The sequence below is a fragment of the Arvicola amphibius genome, unplaced genomic scaffold (assembly GCF_903992535.2).
Source record: "Arvicola amphibius unplaced genomic scaffold, mArvAmp1.2, whole genome shotgun sequence".
In the NCBI taxonomy this organism is placed as follows: Eukaryota; Metazoa; Chordata; class Mammalia; order Rodentia; family Cricetidae; genus Arvicola; species Arvicola amphibius.
Genome location: NW_024582179.1, coordinates 18,866 through 41,114, shown reverse-complemented (window position 1 = coordinate 41,114; position 22,249 = coordinate 18,866). Strand labels below are relative to the sequence as shown.

At 44.8% G+C, this 22,249-nt stretch overlaps 1 protein-coding gene across 1 annotated transcript; it reads left to right on the top strand.

Annotated features, from left to right (window-relative positions):
• The first annotated feature begins 469 nt into the window (after positions 1 to 469).
• Positions 470 to 21,691, top strand: LOC119805716 (chondroitin sulfate proteoglycan 4-like). Its single transcript, XM_042054397.1, has 5 exons — positions 470 to 588; positions 2,420 to 2,442; positions 3,852 to 4,021; positions 17,268 to 17,451; positions 18,975 to 21,691. Exons 1-5 carry the CDS (start codon positions 470 to 472, stop codon positions 21,014 to 21,016), a joined length of 2,538 nt encoding a protein of 845 aa, XP_041910331.1. The 3' UTR covers positions 21,017 to 21,691.
• The last annotated feature ends 558 nt before the right edge of the window (positions 21,692 to 22,249 follow it).

Below are 22,249 nucleotides of genomic sequence, written 5' to 3'. Positions count from 1 at the left end.
CAAGCCCTCCCTGCCCTGTTAGCTCAGTAGATATTCTTAGTCACCAGCATCTCCACCCTGCCTTGTTTCCTGCTCCAGCTCCTGGCCAGGAGGAAGGAGGAGGAGGAATCTTCATATCCATTCCTCTTGAGTGGCAGGGATGTGTGATGGAATCTCCTAGCTGTGATACTCGTAGTCCTAGAGTTCAGGTGGACCTTATGGCTCCCCTGTTTTGTTCTGTTCTTCCTGCAATAGCTTTCCCAAGTAGCACGGGCCACCAGTTATTAGCATTATCTAGCATGACCATGATTCCTGTGGTTTTGTCACCTTGTCCCCTTTCTAGGGATCCACCCAACCTTGCTCTACACGGCTTCTTCAGCAGTGCCCTGAGGGCTCTTTGTCCCCGCTGCTGTGTGTGAAGCTGTAAGGTGATGATCAATGCCACGTTCTGTATCTTCCTTGAGAGTTCCCATCCTCATCTTCCTATGCCATGTCCCTTGAAGGGCAAAGAGGCACGCTGCATCTTGCCTCGGGGTATGATGTAAGAGATCCTATGCCAGCTAATATAGAACCATGTGTTCAGAACTTCCATATTCTCAAATCCCAGGGGTAAGTCTGTTGTTTTGTAGAAGCATGGTTATTTTAGGGCTGTTGGAGGAGTAAAAATCTATTCCTATTATAGGCTGGACGTTCAGCTACTGATACTTCTATTTTTAATTACCACATTGGGTTATTATAAAAAAATTTAAGTGAAATGGTATGTATGGAACACAGCTTTTGAACGTCCCCATTGGCAGGTGAAAGGCACGAGGCTCGGGAGGTCTCAGTGCCACGTAGCTGACAGAAGGCTCAAGCCCGACAGGCAGCGCAGCAATTCTGATCCCAGATCAGAGCTTGTACTCAGCAGCTCCTCTCCTGTATGTGTGGGGGCAGCACCCCAGGGTGTCTCCTGTAGAAATGTCAGTTCCCTGAGAGAGGGACATCGGGGTAGGTGTTCATTTTGTTTCCCAAGCATACTGATATATTGACACATGCACAACAGAGAGAGAGAGAGAGAGAGAGAGAGAGAGAGAGAGAGAGAGAGAGAGAGGATGCGCAGCAAGTTAATAGCCACAACAATGTAGCAGTGTTCCATGTTTTAATCTCCTTGGTTGGTGAAGTATTGCAACCTGGCCTAAGTTAGTAACAACCCCCCCCAAAAGGAAATTAAATTAAACCTTTAAGAAATTTAATTTACATCTGGTCCACGCCATACCATTTGAATTTCCTTTGCAGTTCATCAGACTTGGAAGTTTCTGTGTTGGTTCCTGTGTACACTCAGCCCTGGCTTGATACTTATACAAAACAAGTATAAGAGTACATAGAATGTGAATGCTTTCAGACTCGCTATCGCTTCTATGCTTTGCCAAATTTGCACGTCAGTTTTCATTGTTTGCTTTTTGCTTTGGTTTTAATTTTTTGAGACAGGATTTCTCTATGTCACTTTTGCTGTCTGGAACTCACTCTGTAGACCAGAATGGCCTCGAACTCGCAGAGATCTACCTGCTTCTGCCTCCTGAGTGCTGGGATTAAAGGCGTGCGCCACCACCACCCAGGAAAATCAGTTTTTAACAGTTACTCTAAATGAAATTTTTTTTTGTGAACTTAGTAAAATAGGTATGTGTGTATAACATGAATATATACATATATATATACACATGTATATATATATATACGCACACATACGTATATATGGGAGGTATTCATGTAGATTTAATTGACATGTGTTCTGTTGCCTTCTCTGTGATTTATTCTCCAAGAAAAGGTTTTGTGAGAGTATTTTTGCATTGAATTCTGCCACAGGTTTTGTTTGTTTAACTTTAGTGGTGGCATGTTGGAATATACTGTGCCCTTAGGCTGTATATATTTTTTTCATTTACTTGGCTCCTTTTCAAGGAATGTTGGTCTCGAGTGTTGGAGGGATTAACTCGGAAAGTTTTGCGGTCATGCTGTAGAGGCGTAGGTTCAGAGTCAAGCCGTTCATCAACAAAGGATCATTTTCCTGAATCCTGTGCCTCAGCCTCTTGTCATAAAAGAGAGGAAATGACATCAGTAACCCATCTGTCCCTTGTAGGAGGAACCGAAAGAAAGAAGAAGGGATTCGTAGTATATGCTGAAGGGTTTACCATTCTACTATGTAGATATCACATTTTCTTTCTAAAAACATCTTAAATTACATTTGTGTGTATGTGTGTGTGTGTGTGTGTGTGTGTATGTGTGTGTGTGTGTGTCACACACAATATAGAGTGCCTGTGGTGGGATATCAAAGGTCACTCTCTCCTTACACTATATGGGTTCTAGGGATTAAGTTTTGGTCTTCTTGCTTGGCAGCAAGCACTCTTCCCCCCTGAGACATCTCCCTGCCCCCATGTTTTCTGTATCACCTGATATATGCTCTCAGGTGGACATCCTCATTTGACTATGGTAAGTAGCCACCTGCTACAGAGGGAGGCTCGACAAATGATTTCATACCCTTTGGCTAGAAAAAAAACCCCGGCATATTTTAAAGAGTCCCTTTTTTACTTCCTGTCCCCTAAAGATCACCTGGGAAGTAAAGGAAGAACTGGGTTATCAAACAGGGTCACTTATAAGAAGACTAATTAAGGTGGGGAGGGGGTGTTCCAGAGCTGGGGACAGGGGAAGTTGGATATTGAGGTGGTCCGTAAGAGGAAACTTGACCGGTATTGGAGGAGAGCCCCAGTTATGACTTTGATCACGGGCACAGAAACAATGCGCTCAGTGTGCCGGTGTGACCGCTAACCCTGATTGACAGCTCTGGAAGCCAGAAAGCGGCTGAGCAGGCCCGAGAAGGATGTATGAGAACTTCTGAGCAGCACACGGGCACTTCCTGCAGCAGCTGAACTTGTGAGGCGTCCTGAGCTTGAGGCAGAACCCTGTTTCTGAGGCTGGGTTCCACGGGCTCACCCGCTTCACCCCAAGAGCCTCGTGGTCATTTCGGAGGCTCGGGTGTTTTGAATGAGGACTCAGAATGGGCCTTGCAATTTTGGAAGTTATTCAGATCCAGAACTGCCTTCTCCTTGGAACCATCAAATGTCTGATGTGGTTAAATATCAAATATGGTGGCCCTTCCTGTTCAAGACTACAAAGGCTAAGGAAGGAAAACAAAATGGATGCTGTGTAGGAGGCTTTAGTTGTTATTGGATAAATATTTTATTTTTATATGGTTGTGTTATAATAAATAGTTATTATTTACTAATATTATTGATAAACTCAAAAACAATTTACAAGGGACCTACTCTGAGGGCTGCTCTGCAGAGGACACATGCTAAAGCCCTTTTGAAGAGGCTAGGAGGGATGAGGGAGGATTCTGTCCCAGAAGATAGCTTTGAAACCTTCAGCTCTTCCATCACATGAGGATGGTCCTTCCACATCCGAACCCTGCCATTCACACGGCCTTTGGTGCAGGCCTGGGAGGTTCCTCGTGCTTGCTTAGGAGACAACCCCCACCCTCCTAGGAACCACAGTCTCTTGGGTTCCCAGCAGCACACAATCAGATTTTTCTTTACATACCCAGGGCTGAGCCACAGAGGTCTTGGCAGGGACTCTTTTCTCAAGGGAATCAAATAGATTCCAGGCCATGATGGGAGGAGAAGCTCTGAGGAGCTGCTTTTTCCTGAGGTTCAGAGGCAAATCATGTCTCTGAGAAGATATCCCAGGGATCACTAGACCCCTACTGGCCAGTTTTGGATAATAGCTAGCACTCCCATTCATAACGGTGCACTCTCCCGGCAATTCTCAGAAGTCTAGAGAGATCATGTGAGGAACTGACCACCTTTGTGTGCTTTGTACTTATGTGAAGATTTGAACCGTAGGTTCTACGAAGCCGCTTTCGTCTCAGGCCCTGAGAGCTGTTACCAACGATGACAGGGTGAGAAACAGAGCCATAACGTTTACAGTTGTCAGCGCCCCTAGGCTTGGGAGGCTGCTGAAGATGAACTCTGACAACCGTACAGAGGATGTTTCCATCTTTACCCAACGTCTGGTGAGTACTGACAGCCACGTCGTGACCCTGAGATGGGCCGCGGGCTGAACAGGGAGCACCGATCACTTGTTCTCATCCTGCTAAACCAATTAGACGTGGCCATGACCCGGGCAACCCTTTGTTTTATTTAAAACAGGATTCTTTGTAGGAAGTGTAGCATGAGACACAGTGGTCAGAAAACACCGTGCTAATTTACACTCTGAAAGTAACAATGGAAAAAAACTACTTGGGGCTGGGGAGATGGCTCAGCGGTTAAAAGCAAGTACTGCTCTTGAGGAAGACCCGAGTTCAAGTCTCACTGTCAGGTGGCTCACAACATTTTGTAACTCCAGCTCCAAGAGATCCAACTTCCTCTCTTTGGGCTCTGCATATATGTGTACTCACATGCACTGTACACACACACACACACACACACACACACAATTAGAAATAAATAGTCAAATAGCTAGGCGGTGGTAGTGGTGCACACTTTTAATCCCAGTGCTCAGGAGGCAGAGTCAGGTGGATCTCTGTGAGTTTGAGGTCAGCTTGGTCTACAAAGTGAGTTCCAGAATAGCTATGGCCACACAATGAAACCCTATCTCAAAAATAAACCAACTAACTAACTAACTAAATCTTTTTTGAGGGGGGTCCTTTAAGATGTAATCTAAAGTATACATGTATTTATATTTAATATGACACTATATTTTACCTAATATTTCATAATCTTGTGTGCATGTAATTTGTATCCAGGGTGTTTCGAGCACCACTGGTTACCAGACCCGTGGCTTACATATCTTCTTATTGAAATGAATAAACACTAAAAAAAATGTTCTTGCCTTCCAGCAGGAATTGAGTGGACCAGACATGTTTGTTTATGTGTTATTTCATTTTCTCAGAGTGACATACCCATATGTAATTCTTTAGGCATTCCTTTGGTTTGTTATTTGTCCTCCTCTTTCAGTCCTGAAACACTGTCTCTGACGATTTATTTGGCTGCAGATTTGTGCTACTAATGAATTTTTTTTAAAATCTCAAATCAAGTTTAGAGGAAATAGCAAGAGCCCATAGCCTTTGAGCACTTTCTGGATGGTGTGACGAGATCGGACTTGGCGTAGGCTTTTCAGTTGTCTTTGTCTGTGTGTGTTTGGGGAAGTGGATCATGGGGCTAGCATGAGATTCCAGTGTGAATGAAAAGAAGAAGTCTAGTGTCTGTGCTCTGCAGATTTCTCCGGGGCACAGAACAAAAACTTAGAATGAAAACCCCATTGTGTAGGGGAATTAAGATGAGCCCAGAAGCATCAAAACATGCCCAGGGCCAGTTGGCCTTCTGAATACTAACAAGAATGATATTATTCCTATAACAGTATATTGGCTCCAGCCCCAGTTCTTTTAGAAAATGACTGTGGTCATGTTAAGTATTATTTCCAACAGCTATTGATTGCAAATACGTGAGATTTTAGATTAAGACCGATATGATCTAGGTGTCAGTGGATTTGTAGCTGAATTAAGTAGCTTTTGCTGCAATGACAAGAAACCCGCAAGTCCAGTGGTTTTGTGATAGCAAAACCGTTCTTCTCACTTGCATCACATGGTGGCTGTGGTCTGTTTTCCATGTCTTCTTTGTTTCAGGATCTAGCTAATGGAACAGCCTCACTTGCTCTAATCATGACGTTGATGGCAGCAAAGGGCAGTGTGCTGTTGGAACCTGGAATAACTTTGCAGCTTGTGCTCTAGAATGTGACTTGTATTCACCTTTCATTGGTCAAAGAAGGCCGCGTGAGGTAGCCTGCTATCCATGTGCTGGACAAATATAGAGAGGAGGCACTGAATATTTGGAACAATGTTCTAATTGCCATGGTGCCCCAACATGCAAACTAAAAACTGTGTCTAATACTGGAAGCCAGACAAACCACTTTTAAAATAGACCACTTTTAAAAATCAACCTAAATGTAAGTTCCTGGGCAAGCAAAGTCTTGATTGAATCAAATCCACCTTCATATTTTAATGTTTCCCCTGCCCTTTCTAATTCCTTCAGCCTTTGTGAACAGATAGGAGGTGTCCAGAAAACCATGTCATCCTTGGCAACAGTGTGAGCCAGAGCAAGAGGAGTTTCATATGGGAGCACAGTGCTGCGCAGGCTGTCTGAGACTGCTGCTCCCTGTGGAAACAGGGGCAGGTACAGTCTGCAAACAACCTGATCATTGCACAGGTCAGGGGATGGAGAGAGGAGCTGAGTTGGATCCAATAGAACAGAGGCAATGCTTGTCTCTTCCTCCTCACGGTCCTTTCCTCGGCTGGACATGTACCTGCCATTCCAGAGGTGTGGATGAATACTTAGATTCAAAGGACAAAGAAAAAACTACTTTCTTATCTATAAGGTTTTATACAAAGTCTGTATCTGGCTTTGTACACAAGGCACATGCCTGCTGTAATAATTTCTTTCTCTCTAAAACATCATTTCAGATAAGTTAATTGTTTGTAGAATTTCCACGCAACAGATATCTGGTGTCTTTGTTGTGTGGCATGTGGAGAGTTTATAGTTTATGTATCAGAGGCCTACTGGTGACTGCTTGTGACTGTACAGAAGTTCTTTGGCACAAAACCAGGAGTTACCCCTGTGACTCAGAGCAAATCACATAGCTGTTAAGTCTATGTTTTGATATTTATTTAAAATGGGAAGAGTCATAGCAATGACCATTGAAGCCATATTCATGTACATCATGCATGAAGCACTGTTCTAGCCTTCTCTTGTATTATTCCCCTCCACCTGAAGACTCAGACCTATAGCACGTGTGTTCATGCTCAGCTTATTGATAGCAGGGCCAGGACTCTGGATTCTAGGTCAGGCTCCTGCCAAACTAACCATGGCTTTCCCCCGGGTGGTTAAATGTGACTAAGACAGCAATAGATGTAGAGTGCATAGCATGTTCCCACACTTAATTTAGGTTCACTGAGGTGGAAAACATTCTTCAACGGTCAGGAGAGACACACACTAGAAATACTGTACTACTTATACATCCTAGCGATACCTGGCACACCCAAAGACCATATATATACAAAGTCAGAAGCGCACAGAGAAAGAGAACTCAAGGGCCAATGTCTCTGTTGGATCCAGTGTTGTCCAAGTACCATTTCCAAGGGACGGTTGAGTGTGTGACTTTAAATCAGACAGGTAGTTATTCCAGGAGACCACACTGGACTTAGAGGTGGTCATGTGACCTACCTGCATGGCCCAGGTGGGGTGTGTCACACAGGCTACATTAACCATCCTGTAGGGAGGTGATCACCCCAGAGAAGTTACTTAAGGTGACTACCTGGATGGACCACACTGAAGAATTTGAATGAGGAGAGCTGCAAACTGGCGTCACGATGACTGAGAAAGTCCGGCTGGTATTCAAGTGGGTGGGGAGGTGACCGGACATCCTAAGGGTTGCAAAAGCTAATTAGATGGTAGCTAAGGCGGATGCTTAGCTTTCTGTTCTTGAGTATGTGAAAAGTCCCATTCTGCTCCTCATATTTAAAAGGCGAGCTTCCCAGGGGGGAGGCAATTTTCTGCTACACTGGAACTGGCTGGTGTTTGCCCTAATGTGCTAGAGTCATTTAATGAATGGAAATGAGGTCATCAGAGGAGAGTGACATTTGCTTCACCTCTGACCCACTTATTGTTTCCTTCAAGTTCCTGGTGTTCTCTAATACATTTCCCTCGGGGATGATGAGAGGAGTGAGCTAAGAAAATAGAAGAGGTCTCATGCAGGGACCGAGTTTTCCACCCATGGCCAGAGCACTGGCTGGAGGAACAAAGAGGCATGAGGATGGGAACCTCCAAGGCCTCTCCCATGACGGTCAGAGCAAGAGGATGTGGTGAGGGGAGAGGGCAGTGGAGAACTGTGCAGACAAGTTTAGGGGCTCACAGGGCTATCTGTGCTTGTCACTTCAAAGGCCTGGTCCCTCTTTCCTCCTCAGCCATCATAAGGAGAGTCAATAATGTGGTTTCTAAAGGAGAAGAGAATACAGAGAAAACTATGGAAGGATCAAAACAAAAATATGAACTCTGGTTCTTTCAGGGTCCTAGGTTATTTTGATGTTTCAGCGTGCATCTTGTTTTCTGAAACACACATGCATGCACACACATACACGCGCGCACGTGCACACGCACACACACGTGCACACATGCACACACACACACGCACACACACACACGCACACACATATGGGCTTTCTGATGCTATGACACATTGAGAAGACTCACCTTCGAGGAGAACTGGTTTTCTTTGGCTCGTGGTTGCTGAGGCTTCTGTCCATTGTTAGTTGCCACTTGCCTCGAGGCTTCTGTGTGTGGCCAAACACCCTGGTCAGGAGCAGAAGGCAGAGAAATGCTCACTTCCTGGGAGTCAGGAAGCAAAGAAAGAGAGGAAAGGATATGGGGGCAAAGGATGCAATATCACCTTTAAGGGCACATCCGATCACCTGACTTACCCTTAACGGTCTCTCTATCTCTTCAGGGTTCTACCCCCACCCCTAAGAGCACCAAAGCCAGGGAACAAAAACTTTAATGCACAGGTCTTTGGGGGACATTTCATATCCAAACTACAGTGTGTGCTTTTATAAAAGCAAGATCAAAAAACAATAGTGTTAAATGTGTATCAAGACAGAAGGAAGCATCACCCATTAATCCAGCAAATGGTCACTAACCTGAATGCATCCCAGGGTTAGGGAGATGCTCAGGGGTAAGAGCACTAGCTGTGCCAGCATGAGGACCAGAGTTCAAATCCCCAGCACACACATAAAAAAGCTGTGTGTTTAACTGAATGTTCCTGTAACCCCAGCATTGAGAGGGTAGAGACAGTGATTCCTGGGAGGTCATTGTCAGCAAGCCTAGGCAAATGGCAAGCTTTGGTTCAGCGAGAGACCTGTCTGAAGGCAATAAAGTGGAGAGTGAGAGAGGAAGCCATGGGACATCCTCCTCTGACCTCTGCATGCACAAACATGGGTTAAAGCATGTGCACACTCATGTGTCTGCAACACACATACACACACACACACACACACACGAATGCACACACCATATACCACAGACACACATTAAACAAAATGGAAAGCATTCCAATCCTGGTTAGTTTATATGTTCAGAAATTAACATTTTTTGTGACTTGAGAAATGAAAGAAATTCACCTTCCTGCTTTGCCCCTCCCACAAACTGCTTCCTTTTCCACATGCTTTGGCCCAGCCTGAAGTTACAGCCTCCATCAAATGGTGCGCTGGTCAGTTCCCAGACACTGTAGACTACCTCACTCGGATTAACCACCTCACAGCTTTAGAACAAACGGTGGCGACAGGCTGTGGAGGTGGAAGAGAGGACAGAGAGCACTTCTGTTGGCCTGGGGTCTGCTCAGTGGGTACAGCAATCCTTGCCTCAGGCTCTGTGTTCCGTGGAGTGAGAAGCTGTCCTCCAAAGTCTTCCTTGAAGACCCTGATTGCACATGTGTTTTCATCAGGCCTCTTCAATGTGGTATTCGATGATTTCAGTTATATAAAACGTTAGAGCTGTTTAGGCCTGTGTAACGTACCAAGTGGCTAATTACTACTAGACTTCCTAGGCTTTTCTGCTCAAGTTCCAGCCAAGTGACCTGCCAAGCACTCAATAGGGACATTGTAGGCAGTTGATGGCTGAGTGCTCTTTCACCCCTTTCACTGAAAATTAATTTGTCCTTGGCTCGCTACCTGCCAGGGGTGTGTGGTGGAGGTTAAAGGGGCTGCATCATTTGCATCTAAGACACGGAGTTTCTTTGCTTGCGATGGATAAACAGAAATAACCATTTTTAATCAGTGCTCATGGGGAAAAAATAGCTTATGAAAAATCTTGACTGCATTATGCTTAATATAGTTTGGCAAAATAACTGCAAGGAAATGTTTGTGATGTCATTACCCAACATTATTTTCTTAGCCTGGAATAAAGTCATGATTTTTTGACCCATGTCATGTCAGCCTACTGAGATAAGCAAGTGGTGGCCTTGTTTTACCTGTGTCGAATCCTACGTGGGTAAAGCTGACCCACACAAGCTTTTAGTGAAAATCACGTGTCCTAAAGAATTAAACATAGGCATCCACAGAGAAGAAAACCATCAGACTCAAATTGCATGAAAGCCCTCTTACAAATTTCGAGAGGATCCTGTCCCTTTCCAAGAAGACATGAACAAAGTAAGCCTCAAATTCCACAAAGCACGCCGATGGTGTCCAAGTTGAGCTCTCGGCTAATTGAGTGATTTTCATTCCACTGCTTGTTGGGATAATTTAGAGTCATTAAAACAGCAAAGTGTTCTGCTTTGAGGTTTATGACAGCCGGCCTCTTTTCTTTTCCACAAAGCCAGTAATTGCATCTCAGCTATTGTGCCGTTGTGGGCAGGGTGCCATCCGTCTCGGGCTGTGCTGCTTCGGCAGCGTAGATAACAGTTTTCCAGGACGACATTTAGAAGATTACAAAGCCATTCTGGGCTGTTAATTTTGTCCAATTGCTCTTTCTTCCGAAATCTGGACGTCTTGCTTTCATAATATATACTTTAGAGAATTATAGACACATTTCCCAAAAGCTGGAAATTAATTTATTATAATTTATTGGAGAGTAGAATCAGCTTAAAGTCTCATTAGGCTTTTGTCTTAGTAGGGAGCGATCAGCATTCTATCATCCGTGCTCCTGCCCTCCCCATCCTGTGTCTCCTTGGGCTCAGTGCTTCAGTGGCATCCAGTCTCACTGTCACTGTCATTTCCCATCAGCATTTTTTGTTTTGCATTATCCTTCGCTGAATTATGTGGAGAGTGTTTTCTCATATGTGGTGTTTATTGTATTGCCACTTCTCACCAATTCATTGTTCAAACAAAATTGACTGACAGATCTTGGCCCAATGGCTTTGAGTTGTCAAAAATGCTCTGTTAAAACGACTGCCTCCTTATATGAAAAGGCAGACAGCACTCACACCCATTTTAGGGAGGGTGGCTCATTCCGTCTGCTTGTACTCAGTTCCCATGCCCACACAGGGCGGCTTTGCCGCTCAGTTTTTGTCAACTTGACAGGAAAAACTAACACCTAAAAAGAGGGAAGCTCTGTTGAGAAAATGCCTCCATAACATCGGGCTGTAGAGAGGCTATCGGCATTTTCTTGATTGATAATTGATACAGGATGGATGACCGAGCCACTGTGGGTGGTGTCACTCTTGGGCAGGTGATCTAGGGTTGTATGCGAGCTGAGAAACCTTGGGAAGCAAGCCAGTCAGTTCCCGACTTGAGCTCCTGTCACCTGGTGTCAGCCTGTGACACCATGATAATAGTCTGACATGGAAATCAAGCCGAATAAACTATTTGTCCCCAGGTCACTTCCACTCAGTGTTCTTATCACAACAACAGGAAACCAAACTAGAACAGTGACCAAAAAGCATTAGAATCATCTTCCTTCAAGAATTACAGACCAATCTCACTCATGAACATTGATGCAAAAACACTAAATAAAATGCTGGCAAATCAAATCTAAGAACACATCAGAACCATCATCCACCCTGATCAAGTCAGCTTTATCCCAGAGATGCCGGGATGGCTCAACATATGAAAATCTATCAACGTAATCTACTATATAAACAAATTGAAAAATAAAAACCACATGATCATCTCATTAGATGCTGAAAAAGCTTTCGACAAAATACAACATCCCTTCATGATAAAGGTCTTGGAGAGAGGAGGGATACAAGGAACATACCTAAACATAATAAAGGCAATAAATAGCAATCATACCCGAAGGGCATGTGCTCAACCATGTTTATAGCAGCATTGTTAGTCATAGCCAGAACCTGGAAACAACCTAAATGCCCCTTGACCGAAGAATGGATAAGGAAAACATGGTACATTTACACAAGGAGGACTACACAGCAGAGAAAAATAATAATTATAAAAAATAATATTGAAATTTGTAGGCAAATGGATGGGGCCTACATCATGTTGAGTGAGGTAACCCAGACCCAGAAAGACAATTATCATATGTACTCACTCATAAGTGGTTTTTAAATATAAAGCAAAGAAAATCAGCCCACAAATCACAATTCCAGAGAACCTAGAGAACAATGAAGACTCCAAGAGAGACATACATGGATCTAGTCTACATGGGAAGTAGAAAAAGGCAAGCTCTCCTGAGTAAATTGGAAGCATGGGGACCATGGGAGAGGGCTGAAGGAAAGGGGAGAGGCAGGGAGGGGATCAGAGAAAAATGTAGAGCTCAATAAAACAAAACAAAAAAAAATCTTCTTTCACAGCTATGGTGCCCAGAGTATGAACTCCATCACACTGTACCTACATCCTAAATCCTCTTGGAGTGTTTTCCCTTTTCTTCAGGGAGACCGCCACCTTGGCTGTAGAGAACAGCTGGGCACAAACAGGGCAGGATTTCCACAGCTGATCAGAAATCCACACACTGCAGGGCATCTATGATTACAGAATTACTGGGGACAGGCTGTTATAAAGTGAGACTGACTCTTCTTAGCAGGAATGGACAGAAATGGCCATTGAGATTATAAATGATAACACTTGAAAATCTCTACTGCAGTTTGGTAACACTACTGCACCCATATCATTCTCAATGAGCTGTGGTTCATGCCCCTGAAGAATGACCGGGCTGGTCTCTGTAGCACCCTACAGAAGGAAAATCTCAACAAGGGCTCCCGAAGTCTATCTATAACTATTGCTTTCTTTCATAGAAAGGATTAAATCCTTATTTATAAGTCTCTAGGGCCTCATGCCTCTGTAAATATGTAGATCTTCACTAAAATGATCAATTGAGGTCACACAGAAGTTTATGAGTATGGCCATCTTCAGGTTATTATATACAAGTAGAGGAACCTCTGAAAATAGTGGGGTCCTAGTCTCTGTAACTTGCGGATGAATGTTTCTTCATGGCAGACTTTGCAGGCGCAGTTAATAGCTATAGGATTGGAATTGTGGCCTCGATCATCTAGGTGGGCCTTAAGTGCAATCACATGTGTCTTTTCAAGAGGGAGGCAGAAGCAGATTTTACATGGGCAGATGAAGAACAGGCAACTGACCACAGAGGAAGAGGTTGGAGTATTGTGGCCACCTGCCAAGGAATGCTTGTAGCCAAGCAATCTGGAAGAGGCAAGGAAGACATTACATCCTTTGCCGGGGGGCGGGGGAAATCAATCTCCATGCAATGGTTGACTCCACCAAGCCTGGCACATTGAGGATCCTTCTTCATCCCTAGATTCATCCACAGGCACTAATGGTGACCCTGAGCTCTGTGTCTCCATGTTTATGAAAGCATGTGTTAGTTGGTCCTATGGGGCCTCCAGTCAGGAATCAATAGAAAGAGAAAAAAAAACTCCTACCTTCTATTTCCTAGTGTCTTAGGAGTTCCCACATGATAAAATGTGGCACCAGTTTAGGATTGGAATACTGTCTTTCTGCTGTTGTCCTTCTGCTGTTGTGTGGTATATGGGTGTGTACATGTATGTTGACTGTATATGCACATGCCCTTGCATGCATGTGTGGAGGCCAGAGGTGGAAGTTAGCTGTCTTCCTCTACAGCGTACCATCTTATCCTTTGAGGCAGGGTTTCTCACTGAACCTGGGCTCACCAGTTGTCTAAACTAACTTGCCAGCATCTGGGATCTGCATGTCTCTGCCCCCACAACACTGGGGTTACACACACTTGCCACCATTCCCAGCTTTTTGTGTGGATGCTGAGGGTCTGAGCTCAGATCCACATGCTGAACAAGCACTTTTTAGCCACTGAACCATCACCCCAGCCCCAGTACTTCCTTTTTAATTTATAATTCATGATACACACAAACTGTAGGATAAGCTATTTCTCAGAATCACTGCCCATCAAAACAAGTTCTGGTCAATACTCTTCTCCTTGGCCAGGCCAGACAATGAAGTGGCATTTGTTTGTTCTGGTCATATTTTTCAACTGGCTCTCCCCATCACTGGGATCTTGGAGTTTTAGAACATATCTTATGAATTTCTTTGTAGCCGATACTCTCAGTGTTCCACACTGTGAATGCAACCCTTAGATCATGGAAGCAGCATGAACTCTGGAGTTGCCCAGAAGTAGGTACAAAACGAGGCTTCCCTACTCACTACTGTTTACACTTTCCGAGCCCAGTCTGTCAAATGGACATAAAAAGCCTCTTGGAGCTAAACAAAACTAAATGAACTTACACAAAGAGCCTTGTGGAGTGTCTGCTATCTGTAGAACTCTAATAGAAGTTAGGTATGTTCCGTGTTGCTAAGTGCATGTATACATATGAACTATTCTGAGTTGCCTTATTTCTATCTATATAGAGTTGTAAGCACATATCCTTCACAATTAAATGTTACAAAGCAGTTTCAAAATAGATTATGTGTTCATTAAACACGTTTTGAACAAACACTTCTAAAAGAGCAGCTGGAAACGAGCTTCCAAATGTGCTCTAGGAAATATTTACCTCGTGAAACACGAGATGGGACTTTCCGACTGTTTGATATTTTACTGTAACCCAGTATGAGAAATGAGTGTAGCCTTTCTCCCAAAACAGACCCCAATAGAGAATTTGATTAATGAGAACTAGACTGTTCTCCGGAAGGACCTAGAAATGCCCAGGATCTGACATTTCGACCACTGAAATAGTAATTCACTGATAAGATGAAATACATATCTACAACTGAGGTATTCTGCATTTCAGTATACAAATACAGAAAACTAAAAACTGGTACTGCAAACATTGGGTTTAGGTCTGACCAATCCATGTTTCTAAATCCATTAAGTGGCATCCATTTTTATATTATTATTTTTTTTCCATGGCAGAAAAAGAGCTGAAATTCAGGCAGTTTGGGGGCAAAGAAACCCCAGAAAAGGCCTGAGAGAGCTCACGTGTACAAGCCAGGCAGTCTGGGCTCTGGTCCCAGCTCTGCTCTCAACTAGCCTTGTATAGTTGTTACTTGTCGTGTTGCTGTGGTGACAAAATGCCTGACCAAAAAAGCAACCTAAGGAAAAGGGGGTTTATTTGGACTTACGGTTCCTGGGGAAACAATCCATCATGATGAGGAAGTCACGATGTACGGTCAGGAAGCAGAGAGAAATGAACGCTGGTGCCCAGAGAGCTGCTTCCTTTTTCTGTACCCCAGCTTAGGAAATGGTGCCACCAACATTACAGTGGGCCTCCCATCTCAGTTACCCCAATCTAGAAAATCCCTGTCAGACACTCCAGAGACTTATCTCTGTGATGATTCTAAAGGCTATCAAATTGCAATTGAGGTTAACTATCACACTGTAAATTGGGGAAGAAGGGAAGGGCAGAGTCCTCCAGACATTCGTCTTTCTAACATTTCATCTGTAAACTCTAGCCCATCACAGAAAGCCCAGTGAGGCCTCTGGCCTTCTGAGAACAAATCTCCCTCCCTAGTATTTGAGTATTCTTGGAGGTTATATAGAAATCAAGGATATAAGATAAAAATTTGATCACAGAAATCAAAGTATGCTTTACTATCTTCCTTCAAATAAAAGCTACCTGTGAAGGGAGGGGCTGGTTCATCTCAGAGCTTCCTGCCTGATGCTCACCTTGTCCTGAGGTTGGGGATGCTGTTTATATTCATCATGCCAGGCATCATCTCTCCCCGAGTTTCCCCAATGTCAGGAATGATCCTCTCTTGTGTGTGAGTGTCCCACAGGACACGCTTTGTAACCATGCATGTACCTGTTTGTCGTCACCCTTTGGTCAACAGTCTCAGCAACCATTTCAGGATTCTCACCTGAGTTGTCATGGCTGTTCGTTACCAAGTGATAGTCTTCTCGCTTCTGTTTCCCTGCTTCGTTTATTGACTGAGATTCTGCATCACTGGCTTTCTGGTGCCTCCCTCTGTAAAATGGAAATAGCCCGTCAAATCTCAATGGATAGGAAATAAACCCTCCTTCCCTCCTCAACCCCAGGGCCCAGGTAATCAGTGCTTTACCCACATAAATATGCCACGCAGTGGAAATCCGCAGTTATCCACAGTTGTTCTCAAGGCCATTTGGTTTTGGTGACAAAATTCCTAGCCTCTGTAAGCATCTTGTTCCCACAGGTTTACCTCACATGGAATCCTGGTTTCAGTCTCTCTTTCTGGACCTTCTCCAAATACACACACACTCACACACACACAGTCACACAGACACTCACACACACACACACTCACACACTCACACACACACAGTCACACACACCCACACACTCACACACAGTCACAGTCACACAGACACTCACACACAGTCACACATACTCACACACAGTCACACATACTCACACACAGTCACACACACTCACACACTCACACGCACACAGTCACACACACACAGTCACATACACAATCACACACACACGAGGGGATTTACAGATGAAAACACACCTGTGAGAAATATAAAATGTTGGGTATGGATGTCTAAGGATCTTGACTCAGACAATACAACTGTGTGTATGTGTGTGGGTTTCTGTTTGTTAGTTTGTTTTGTTGTTTTTGTTTTTGCTTTCTTTTATTTTTTTTTTCTTTTTTTGGTTTTTCGAGACAGGGTTTCTCTGCAGCTTTTTTAGAACCTGTCCTGGAACTAGCTCTTGTAGACCAGGCTGGCCTCGAACTCACAGAGATCTGCCTGCTTCTGCCTCCCGAGTGCTGGGATTAAAGGCGTGCGCCACCACTGCCTGGCTTGCTTTTATTTTTTTAAACCAGACTGTTCGAGAAATTTGGACACTGACTGCATATTTGCTAATGTGAATTAGGGTTTTTTTTTTAAATATTTATGTACAACAGTGTTTTGTCTGCATGTGTGTTATGTGAGGAAGTATTTATAGATGAGATTGTACAATGTCTAGGATTCGATCACAAATAGCTTGTTAGACAGCAAGTGAGCAAAGCCATCCACAAAATAGACTTGTTATATAAGCCAATAATGGCCGGCACTATCTGTCAAGTAAGAAGGGTGCAGTATACTGTTTCCCTAAGAAAGGCGTTCCAGGGTATGGCCATCTCAAGTCACAGTGCTTCTTTCTCTTTGATAACTAGATCAAGGCTGAAGTAGCATCTCCTAGCCTGGGAAAAGACGTGACCATGCTTTTCATTTTTTTCCTTTACACAAATACATGGAATAATTTGAGCATGACTGTAGTAAGCCCTAAAAAGAGCATGTCTCCCGGGTTAGAATGTGTGCTGATCCTTGTATCCCGGAAGCTGGCTGCTAACTGTTCTTCCTTCTCCCCAGGTCAGGGAAGGGCTGATACTGTACCAGCATGTGGACCTGGAGAACACAGGGTGGGCTTCAGAAGACTCCTTCACGTTTATGGCCTCCTCCCCTCCTGCAGCCCTGGGTCCGGAGGAGTTCCGAATTACCATTTCATATGAAACAAATGAGCCAGGCAGACAGAGCCGGCTGCTCACAAACGCAGGTACTACCACTGTTAATCTGGCTGTCAAGAAGAAGACCATGGCCACAATATAAAGCAATATTTAATTAAATACTGGCCAGGTGGAGGGTCTCTGGCTAGCTGTGTACCCAGGTTCCTGGGAAAAGGCCCTGAGTCAGGTTTTGCAAGGGCTTAAGAAGGAAAACCCATAATTTATTGCATTTCTCATCAGGTCCAATCAGGGGCAAGCGTCCTGACGTATCTCCTACTTACATCCCACCCACGTGTGATCAAGTACAGCTAGTGAAACTTGTTGAGGGGAGTGAATACACGTGGCTTGTTATCTCCCATAAACAACAGCCTCCAGCATTCCAGGAACTCTCTGTCCTTGGGCAAGGGGCTTGCGGAGCAGAGGCATTTTTTGCTTCAAAGATTTCTAAGGCATAGTAATTAAAACTTAAAATGTAACTTTGGCTCAAACACCACCAAGCTATGGCCAGCCAGTGCTTTGTGTGTTGTAGAAGAGAGAAAATAATCTTTGGATCATACCATGATACCATCCTCTTCAGTAAGACAGACCCAGACAGCCAATGGCAGTTACTCTGCAGGCCCTCGTGTGTTTCCTGTCACAAGTGTAAAGGTGAGGAGTGAGTTTGGCTGTAAAGAACGGGAGCTTTGTCATGCCCGTGGCTGGAAGTTGTTGATAAAAATGAAAATGACAGCTGTGCATGTCTCCATAGCAAGAGAAATTCAGCCATTGGTTAAGTTAGGAAATTAACATCTGATAAGCGAGTGTGCAGGTTTGAATGCTTGCTTGCCTGACAGGTTGACTTAATGGCTGTTCGCATTCATTTCCCGCCATTCTCCTCCCCTGCTTCCTCCCCATGCCCTTCCTCCCTTCAGCCATTTCCCTTCTTTCCTTGGTTTTGTTCCTACCTCTGCCTTCCTGCCACGTGTATGCTATCCTCTCCACTTCCCATCTCCCTTCAGGTGATCCCTTTTGTACTGTCACGACCTCCAAATGCACATGAACACACTCACACATACATGCACACACACACACATAAATCTTGATTCTTCGAGTAAGAAAGCATGCTACGTTTGTCTTTCTGAGTTTCACTTATTTAACCTAACAAAATCATCTCCAATTACATTCATTTTCCCCAAAATGTCATGATTCCTTTTTTCCTTAAGACAGTGTAGGATTCCAGTGTACGTACGTACCATATTTTCTTTATCGTTGACCTATGAATGGACATCTAGGCTGATCTTATATCCTGTCTACTCTGAATAATGCAGCAGTAAACACAGATGTGCAGGCATCTCTGTGGAATGCTGACTAAGAGTTCTAGAATTATACACCCAAGAGTGCATAGCTGGGGTATATCATAGTTCTTTGAGGGACCTCTGTTTGGCTTCCATAGAGATGTGTTTATGTTTAAGTTTTATTTTTCATATGCCACTTCAGGTGCTTGTGCAACCTGTGTGTTTGGGAGAGAAAGCTTTGTGGTCTTCATCTGCAATGTCAGGTTAAACATCTCTTTGTTCTTTAACTGTTTCAATAGGCGCCTCTGTCAAGGAGGGAGGTGAAGTCCTCATTGACCGATCTAAGCTAGATGCTTCCAACCTCTTACTTCGGCTGCCCCAACCTCAGCGTTCGTCCCATGAAATCTGGTTCCAGGTTACAGCTCTTCCTTGCCATGGGACCATTATGGTTGGAGAAAGAAACATTACCACAGGAAACCCCTACTTCTCCCAGCATACAGTTAATGCACTGGGAGTCACATATCTTCATGATGACTCTGAATCACTGGCTGATAATTTTACCTTCGCAGTTTGGCCGAACCCAAAGAGCGTGGCCACCAACAAGCCGGAGGCTGACTTTCTAGAAGAGATGTTCAACATTACCATCACCCCAGTGAATGATCAGTCTCCAGAACTGAAGACCAAAGGGCTTCGGTTGACAGTTCTCCAGGGCAGCAGGTTGGTTGTGGGACCTGAAATCCTAAAAGTAGATGATCTAGACAGTCCTCCAAGTGAAATCCAATACATGATCATCCGCCATCCCAACAATGGCTTCTTAGCAATGGCTCACGATCTGGACACCGCTGCTCACCATTTTACACAGGCTGACATCAATAATGCTCAGGTGTGGTTCATACAAGATGGAAGCCCGTCCTCCGGAGCGTTTTATTTTAGTGTGACTGATGGTGAACACCGCCCTCTCTACAAGCTCTTCCACCTGGATGTCATCCCCATCTCCATCACTCTTGTGAACCTCACAGACCTGCTTCTCCCACAAGGCCAGACCACTGTCTCCATCACCAATGCTCACCTCTCTGCAGTGACCAGTGGAAGGAGCCTCCAGGTCATCTACAGGATGACACAACCCCTCCAAAATGGCCACTTGCTGGTCGACAACCAGGTGGTCACCAGCTTTGGCCAGGAGGATTTGGATTCAGGAAGGCTCTCCTACCACATGACCAATCTCACAGCCTCAGGAGATCGGCTGCAGTTCTCAGTCTTTACAGTGGAGAGCAACTTGACAGAACAAACACTGGGAATCAGAGTGCAGCCTTTATTGCAGGTGACGCGGAACCTGAGAGTGGCCAACAGAACGCCTCATCGGCTGCAGAGAGAGGATCTAGATGCAACCGAGCTGGCTAATAAGACCAATAGTGACCCCACATTTGAAGTGATACAACCTCCCACCCATGGGCGACTTGTCCGAAGAGCAGCTGACAGCCCTGTGATGGAAGAGATTGCTCGGTTCACGCAGAGAGATGTCAACCAAGGTCAGCTGCTGCTTGAGCCACGTGCGAATCTAACAGGCACTGGTACGCTGAACGACTCCTTCACCTTCTTGCTCAGTGCAGACGGTGTGCAGCCAGCAACAGGTTATCTGGCCTTTACCGTTGTGCCGCCAGACCCCTTACGGCCACAGACATTTACACCGGATGTACCTTTATTCATCACTGCGGACAGCTTCGTGGCCTCAGTTTTCTCTCAGAAAAAACTTATGACTTCCGTTATAACACAGACAGAAACTCCAGGAAATCTGACCCAGAGCAAATGGCAGGGGACAGATTCCTGGGGACAGCCCAATGGCAGAGAACCAGATGTGGATGGCAAGGTGTCCCCCACCAAGGTCATCTGGCCACATGCTGCCACCAAAGTTGTTTCTGAAGGGGTCATAGGGCCCCGAGATAGCAGTTACCCTCTGGTGGTCATCATACCCTTGGCTGCTGTGTTCCTCCTCCTGATGGTGACTGTGGTAGCCCTGTGTGTCTGGCTGCTGAGCCAAAAGGAGGAAAAGGCTAACCCTCTTATCCAGCCCAAGACCAGCCTCGAATCCCCATCCCCCAGCTGCAGAGCAGAGGGGAGTAGAGCCGTTCCCACTGTCAAGGTCACTGCCCTGTTGAGAAGTTCCAGCAGCCAAGCTACCAGTCTGTTCCTGCCCCCAGAGTGTGCTCAGAAGGCCTCCCTGGGGGCTGAGCCTGTGGAGAAATGTACTCCCTGGGAGGCATGGGTGAACCTGGATCCTGACATGGCCGAGCTCTGTCGACAAACCAACCCAGCGCTGAAGCACAACCAGTACTGGGTATAAATGGGAACCCCACCCCTCTCCCACCGTTCCCTCCCACTCCCTCCCTCTCATCCTTTGTCTCCCTCTCCCCATCTCTCTTCCTGTCTCCCCCATCTCTCTTACCTCGCTGTTACCGACTGCTAACTGTGTACAGGTATGAGGAGCCGGACTGGACTATAATGGTGAACGAATGCTTATTGAATCAAGGAAGGCTGTCCTAACTAAACAAGGCTCAGTCGCTCCTGGGGTTTCCACAGTGGCCCTTTTTCTGGACCTGGCATTCTCAAGACATACGTTTCTATTAAGGATTAAGCTCTTCACTAAGGTGCTATTGAGCATTTGGACCCAATGGGAAGCCGAAACATTAACTTGGGGCTTGGAGTTAAAAGAGGGAAGGTTGGTTGCTTTTCATGGAAGCGTCACTCTCTTGGTGAGTCAGCAGGAAGCGCCAGTTCTGTCTCCACAGAAGATGCCATTTGTTACATCAGTGAGTTTGTTTGTGTAATGTTTATGTGTCATCCTTTTCCTCTGTGGAGTCTTCTAGGGTTGGCTTCTGCATGCAAGAAATACCGTGTTCAGATTGCGGGGCAGTCCGACCTCCTCTGAGGACAGTCATTGAATACATTGTGTTTCAGCAAGAAGCTTTGTCATTCTGATCTAGAAAGTCAAGAAATGTTATTTGAAGCTCAGAGGGGTAGAGAGGCATGTTAAAAACTTTTTTTAAAAAGTGATGCCTTACTGTGGCATCCTTTTACAATAAATTGAAATAATTACAAATACGTATTTGAGTAACCTACTTGACCCATGGCCAACATTAATTTCTGTAACTATAAAATGAAGCTTTTAGTACTTACATTAGAATGCCATGAGCTGCAGAATATAGTGCACCCACAAAATGGTTTAGATTGAAGCAGGCAAACGTTTTCTGCGAAGAGTAACGTGGTAAAGATTTTAGGTTTGGGGACCACACATGGTCTCTGCCATTTGTTTTTCTTTTGTTCGTCTTTCTTAAAGTTTGTTTTGAGAACATTTAAAGAAAAAAATTCTTCGCTCTTGAATTTGGCCCCATAGACTACGTCATTTGCCAGTCTTTGTTTTAGGCAATGGAGGTGTGTTGAATTATGACGATTAGTGAGCCTTCTGGAGCTTAGCATTCCAAAGCCGGCTCTGGAACTCCTCCCATTGTTTTCAAGGCCAGGAGCTTGTTTGTCCTCTACACTCTGTCGTTCTCAGGCTCCTTGTGATTGTGAGATG

What these genes read in the sequence shown, in the direction of transcription:
- LOC119805716 (XM_042054397.1), top strand. Translation starts at nt 470, where the DNA reads ATGTCCCTTGAAGGGCAAAGAGGCACGCTGCATCTTGCCTCGGGGTAT. An exon ending in CATATTCTCAAATCCCAGGG is followed by an intron (nt 589 to 2,419) that starts GTAAGTCTGTTG and finishes ATATGCTCTCAG; the next exon opens with GTGGACATCCTCATTTGACT. An exon ending in CCGGCTGCTCACAAACGCAG is followed by an intron (nt 17,452 to 18,974) that starts GTACTACCACTG and finishes CTGTTTCAATAG; the next exon opens with GCGCCTCTGTCAAGGAGGGA.